Source organism: Orbicella franksi, chromosome 1 (genome assembly GCF_964199315.1).
Source record: "Orbicella franksi chromosome 1, jaOrbFran1.1, whole genome shotgun sequence".
Classification (NCBI taxonomy): domain Eukaryota; kingdom Metazoa; phylum Cnidaria; class Anthozoa; order Scleractinia; family Merulinidae; genus Orbicella; species Orbicella franksi.
In genome coordinates this window covers 30,293,940-30,299,939 of record NC_138145.1, presented here as the reverse complement: position 1 = coordinate 30,299,939, position 6,000 = coordinate 30,293,940, and the positions used below count along the sequence as shown (strand labels likewise).

Here is a 6,000-nt window from a genome sequence, read left to right as displayed (position 1 = left end):
TACATCACAAGCTAAGCTCTAATTGCTTGAAGCTAACGTCAACACAGGTCGCGTTAACTTCTTGGATAATTTGATAAAGAGCTAGATAACTGGAATTTGTTGTTTTTATATAGTAAACCTCTGTGTTAGGCTTTGGGCTTTGTATTACTAATCCAACTGAAATAACCCCGTGAATCTGGGTCCCTTAGTAAGGACTTGGCATTCGTTTGTTAATTACTGGCATAGAATGAAATCAGCGCAAGAGGATCTCATAGGCACTCAATACTGCAATGAATCTACCTTATTACATGAAATTCTCGCGACACGTTTATTTCGCGATTTTGGGGTGCGCTCATTTCGGGACACTTAAACTCTACGGTTTGGCGAAAATTTTGTAATTTGAATCACTTTAACTTCGCGTTATTGAGTAACACACAATTTACTTCCTAGGCAATGTTACTTTAACATGTCCCTAAATTTAGTAAACCGACTTTATTTTAGGTGCAATAACGCCAAAACAAACAAAGACGCAACGGCGGGACTCTATGTCAACAGTAACGTAATGTGAGTCACTTAATTTTCGCGTCATTTTATGTTCGCGACACTTATTGTTCGCGTCACTTCGCGAAATTCGCGACATGTCGCGAAAATTTCATGTACCGGTAATAAGGTGCCAGTCCGAAACACTGCAGAATTCCTGTAAAAGTAACGACCCCTATTACTTTTGGATTCAGCAGGGGGCCGCTACTTCCGGGTAGCCGTTACTTTCGGATGGTTAAAAAACCTTCCTTGTCTAAGGGCAAAAAGAAACCACTGGAAACATACTTTTTAGAAGCTGTACTGTTAGCATCACGTTCATCAACCGTTTTTTCTTCCTGAAATATAACACGCATCACAACCTTCAACATAGAGAAATAATGAAGGCTAGAAAAGAGAGATTTCTCAACTAGAGAAACGAAAATCGGTTTCTAGTGAAGAAGACAAATTTGTCAGTAGTTGGCTAGAAATACTCCTAACTAAAGAAACCATAACTTGAAGTTTGAAAACAAAAATGACATTATGCAGAGTTACTAGACTTCAAATTACACCCTTCAGTGTAGAAATGCTTCTTTTTAAAGTACACTGCCTAAAAAAAAGCTTTACCAACGGCGAATGAGCCACTGAGGTAGTGAATTAATGTTTGTACAAACCGTTAGTTTAGCTTCGCTTTGGCTTCTCTTCATGACATAATCTATGAAAATAAGATAACTCATGTAAACTGTAGCAACAAGTCGGCTAAGGTTACAATTCATACGTACAGCAACACATAGACGATGAAAAAGGTCATCTTTCTCAGTAAAAACGCAGTAAGTTTGAAAATGGAGCTTTTACATCTCCATGTGGATGGTACAAATGAAGGTTTCTACACCAAGGTCAGTGATACAACATCAATGATTATCTATTTGATTGAATCCCGAATACTACCGACGAAGTCGTAGTCTGTTAAATATAGTTAAAAGAGCTTGGAAAGGGAAGGTTTAAAGTAACATGTACATCAAGCTCCAGAGGCTGTCACGTGCCTTAAACACGATAACGCCTTGCACGGGTTTGCTAAATGCGAAAAATAGAGTTTTGCGTCATGAAACTTAACCTTTTACAAAGTGAAGTGTTCGTTTTATTCATTTAACATGCTAGTAGATTAACCTGCAAGTTCCAAGTTGAAATAAAACGAAAGTGTATTCAAAAAGAACTCGTTATTTCCTCACCTTGTATATCTTCTGGTAAGACACCCAGTTCTTCCAGCACGGCGTCCCTTGAAAACAACTCGGGCAGCGACGCATGTTTCTTTTGAAAGGGAATAAATGAAGAAAACGAAATCATGAAAGTAAAGAGAGTAAAGAAAACACGAAAACATTTTAACCCTGTAATCATGTACTTCACAAGTTTCACACTGTCCACTTGTCAGCGTACGTCAAGGCAAGGGTATGTTCATGGTCCATTTACACCATTTTCTTTGGCCCTGTATGAATTTTTCTCAGTACTTCAGTGACGTGAAATTGCCTGCATGTCTACATCATTACGAAGTCCAGTTGCCAGTACTTGGGTTACTTTCTTAAAAGTTCAAAGCGATCCAGTCGTACCGTAACCCAGAAAACGTTCATTTTCCTATGACGTTTCTTCAAAATATAGATTGCTAGCATCTTAGCTTGTGATTTGGTCAAATAAACGTCGGTCTTAGGCAATATTACAAAAACACAAAAATATCGATATGCGGTAGAGTTATAAAAGGACACATTTTATTAGATACATTGATCGTTTCAGAATCTGTACTTTACAGCAGCATATAGATTAGACAGATTATCATGACCCAGAGCCGTGATGTAAAAGAAATAGATTCAAGCCCCTCCAAGGAGAGATACCAAGCTCACAATAGCACAGGAGGTCCAACTGAATCACCTCAACCAACAAAGAGAAATTGCCTGCACGAACCTCTTGTTAAAAGTGCAAATACTGTCGAACCAAAGATGTCAGACAACAGTGGCAAAGATCAAAGCAGATGTGCAGATTGAGATGTGGAAGTGAAGAACGGAGCAAAGTTCTCGCTGAACGCCACTAAGACTTCCAAAGATGTCCAGAATCGTGCCCAGAGCTAAGTTCTAAAAGGAGAAGTGCTAGGACGTATCTCAATAAAAAATGGGTAAGCAAGCTATGACATTGACAACGTAAAGAATGTTACAGAATTCAGCAAAACGGACCAATAAGGAAAGATAACTGAGTGGAAATGCGACAGCAACACACCTTGCAACAAGCACCAAATTACATGATAGGAACTCAGAAGTCATGAAGAAGCCCAGAACATCTGATAGTGCTCCAAAACCAAACGCAAATGTCAAGAGGGCAGCAAATCAGTCAATAATATTACACAACGGACCCAAAGAGGACAGTCTGACAATGCTCTTGAATGTACAAGGATAGCAAACAGAAAGACAAATAGAAAGAAAAAATAATAATTAAATAATTTTACAAATGCTGGATTAAGTGCTGAAATTACTGAAGATTACACACAACTCCTTTTCTGATCTATAATCACCAAGCTGAAACCTTAGAAGCGATGTCATTATGGTGGAAATAATGTTATGCCAACTTTCATTTAGGTATGAACTTGCAACCATACATTCTACACACCAAATAATAAACAAATTTCGATATATTAAAATTCAGCATAACACAACAGACCTCAGCACGAGGCTCTAGGGAATAAACCCCACAAACTCTGTAGTTATTCCTCAGGGTCTCGTACTGAGGTTTATTGTGTTAGGATGAATTTTAATATATCAAAATTGGTCTCCTCTAACATTAATTTTCGTCTCTAACATTAAAGACAATATAAAAAATTGCTATACTAGAGTAACTGTAAGTACGATCTATCTACAGCTGTTTACAAGGCATCTGACATAGACAATAATTGGTATTGGACAAATTCTATTATGTTGATCCAGATAGTGTCTTACCTGTTGTATAAAGTGCAATTGTGCATCATTCGTTCTGTAGAAACCAAAAAACCCACTTAAAATGTTTTAAACAAAACAAAGTGTGTGTATTTTTGTCACACCCAGATTAACAAAGTTGATTAAGCTACACAATCTTTCATGGAAGTAAGGCTAAATTCAAAAACATTTAATTATATTTGCTTCCCCCTTTGAGCCCTGAAAATTAGTTTTGAAACTAAGACGTGTCAAGCTCTTGAACACAAAGGCAAAAACACAAACAGCGACCATTCAAGTGAAAGTTGGTGTAACATTTTCTCAAACTATGTTATTTTGTAATCCTTTTGATCCAAAATTTCACCTCTTATTTTTTTTAGAATGTTTAATATCAGAGAATATTCTTTGTATGGGAATTTAGTTTCCCCCAATTATTCTCCAGTCATGTACTTTTTGTAATTTCTGTTATTTATTTACTTGTACTAGCATGACAAAGTATTATTAAACTTAAACTTCAACTGATGCTATGGGAGCTTTAACTCCACACTCTAAACTAGTCCAGTTTGGTCAAAGCGTCAATTTAACCTACTGGTATCTACTTTGACTGCCTGTCTCTACCTCATTCTGCAATTTTGCCTGATTCTGTTGGTATATTTCTGCATGGTCAATAACGGTGCGAATCGAATGAATCTCCAGTTGTTCCGATACCTAATAAATGCAAACAAGTGTAACATTTACAGATTCCCCAGTTGTTTCTACTAGGAGGGATGCTTTTAACAGACCTGGCAGTTCTTTTCACATAGCAACAGTGAATTGCATTTGTTCAAGAAACTGTAATTACTACAGCAAAAGTACCTGGAGTAAAAACTATGACCCACATGTGCCTTCAGCAGGGTTGGACCCAGAGTAGTTCAAGTGATTTCCAGAAATCACTCAAATGTTTCCAAACCTCTCAGAATGCAGAAAATTTGCATTCTGAGAGCATTAAATTTCAAATTTTCTTGGGGGAGTGTGCCCCCAAGGGCTCCTCCCCCTAGTTAGACTAGTTAAGTTAGTGCAAATCACTCGTGTAAAATCCTGGATCCACCCTTCCTTGCTCCTAAATTAACCTTACTGTTAGTATCTTATAAGTATTCCACACCACAACAAAATACCAACAAAATTGAAAATAATTAAAGTTAAATATGAAAATGTGGATTAAGTGCATTAAGTTTTTAATCTTGTTCAACCCTCTACCTCATCTCCTAATACCTTCGCATTAAATCAAGCTATAACTGGCTTCCTAATAAAGGGATTGTTAAATCTTGAATGGAATTATTAATAACTTCCAAAACTAACATTGATATACAATCATTCAGGGCTGTCAATAAGGGCCATAACCCATAGCACCTGTTACAGATGAGCATGCTTGCTGGACCCTTGATGTTATGGGTGAGCTTGCCTGTAGTTCATACAATTTTTCTTTTGTGTAAATTTTACACAAACAGTAACAAGTTTGCCACAAGTGTGAAGATCAAGGCTACAGGGTGAATCAAAACATAACGACAATTTTGAATTCATACAGGCCTCTTATAATAATTATAATAATAATAAATTATTTATTATGTGAGTTAGTTTCCATGTGGAAAATAAAATCTTGTATTTTTATTGGCCGTCAGTGTCTTTTGATCAGAGATAAGAACAGTAACTAAATTTACATTATTTTGTATTTTTAGAGTCTTTCGAGTAATCTGAGAACTACATGTTATTGTACTGTATTGTCATAGTTACAATGTAAATAAAGCAAGTTTTTGCATGACTTGTATTGTTGATACCTTTCTTGGGATATGGTTTCTTCCATAACAGAATCAGAATCTATGAATTCAATAAATTGCTTGTTAGTCCACTAACATAATTACATTGTGTATTGTATACTAGTGTGAAAAAGTTTACTTTCTCTTCTTTCCAGTGCTACTGCTTGTCTTGCATATAATAAAGTTCTGAGTTTTGAGTCAACTCCCACAGTCCCTCAAAAATAATTTTAATGAGACTTGCATGACACTCACTGAGAGACTCACTGAGACTTGTATGACAGATAGCTCATATTGTGAAAATATCAACCCACAAGAAAAACCTTGTAGGGCCACTGAGGTTCTTTTATGATCACTACCGATGAACTCTACCAAAGATCTTTAAAGATACATGTTATTGTATAGGTCTTTGAGGGATTCTCAAAGGATCTTAGGAAAATTTCTTAAAAACCTTCTCTGATATGATGTGAATCTTACAGGGCTCGAGACTAACGGTAGCCAACTAGCCACAGACTAGTAGAAATTCCATTTTGGCTAGTGGTTTTTGTGCTTCACTGGCCATTTTGGCTAGTGAAACTGAAATTTGTGAGCACTGGAGGCCCAGAGGAAACCAATTAAAAGTTAATTTCAAATTTTTCACAAAACCAAATTGAGTCAAAGCATGCAGAATTTAAAACATTGGCTGTAACAAATATCATGTATTGGCCCAAACAACAACTTTAAATTACTATAATGCAAAAGAATGATTGACTTTTTTGTTTGTTTGC

At 36.4% G+C, this 6,000-nt stretch overlaps 1 protein-coding gene across 1 annotated transcript in view; it reads right to left on the bottom strand.

Annotated features, from left to right (window-relative positions):
• LOC145502327 (coiled-coil domain-containing protein 87-like) overlaps positions 1-6,000 on the bottom strand; it is a 33,417-nt gene that overhangs the window by 18,485 nt on the left and 8,932 nt on the right. The window contains exons 12-16 of the mRNA XM_081481594.1: positions 5,258-5,297; positions 3,471-3,504; positions 1,725-1,803; positions 1,170-1,210; positions 805-854 (exon numbers count right to left, since the gene is read on the bottom strand). Of these exons, the coding sequence (XP_081337720.1) occupies positions 805-854; positions 1,170-1,210; positions 1,725-1,803; positions 3,471-3,504; positions 5,258-5,297 (244 nt within the window). The remainder of the gene's footprint in view (positions 1-804; positions 855-1,169; positions 1,211-1,724; positions 1,804-3,470; positions 3,505-5,257; positions 5,298-6,000) is intronic.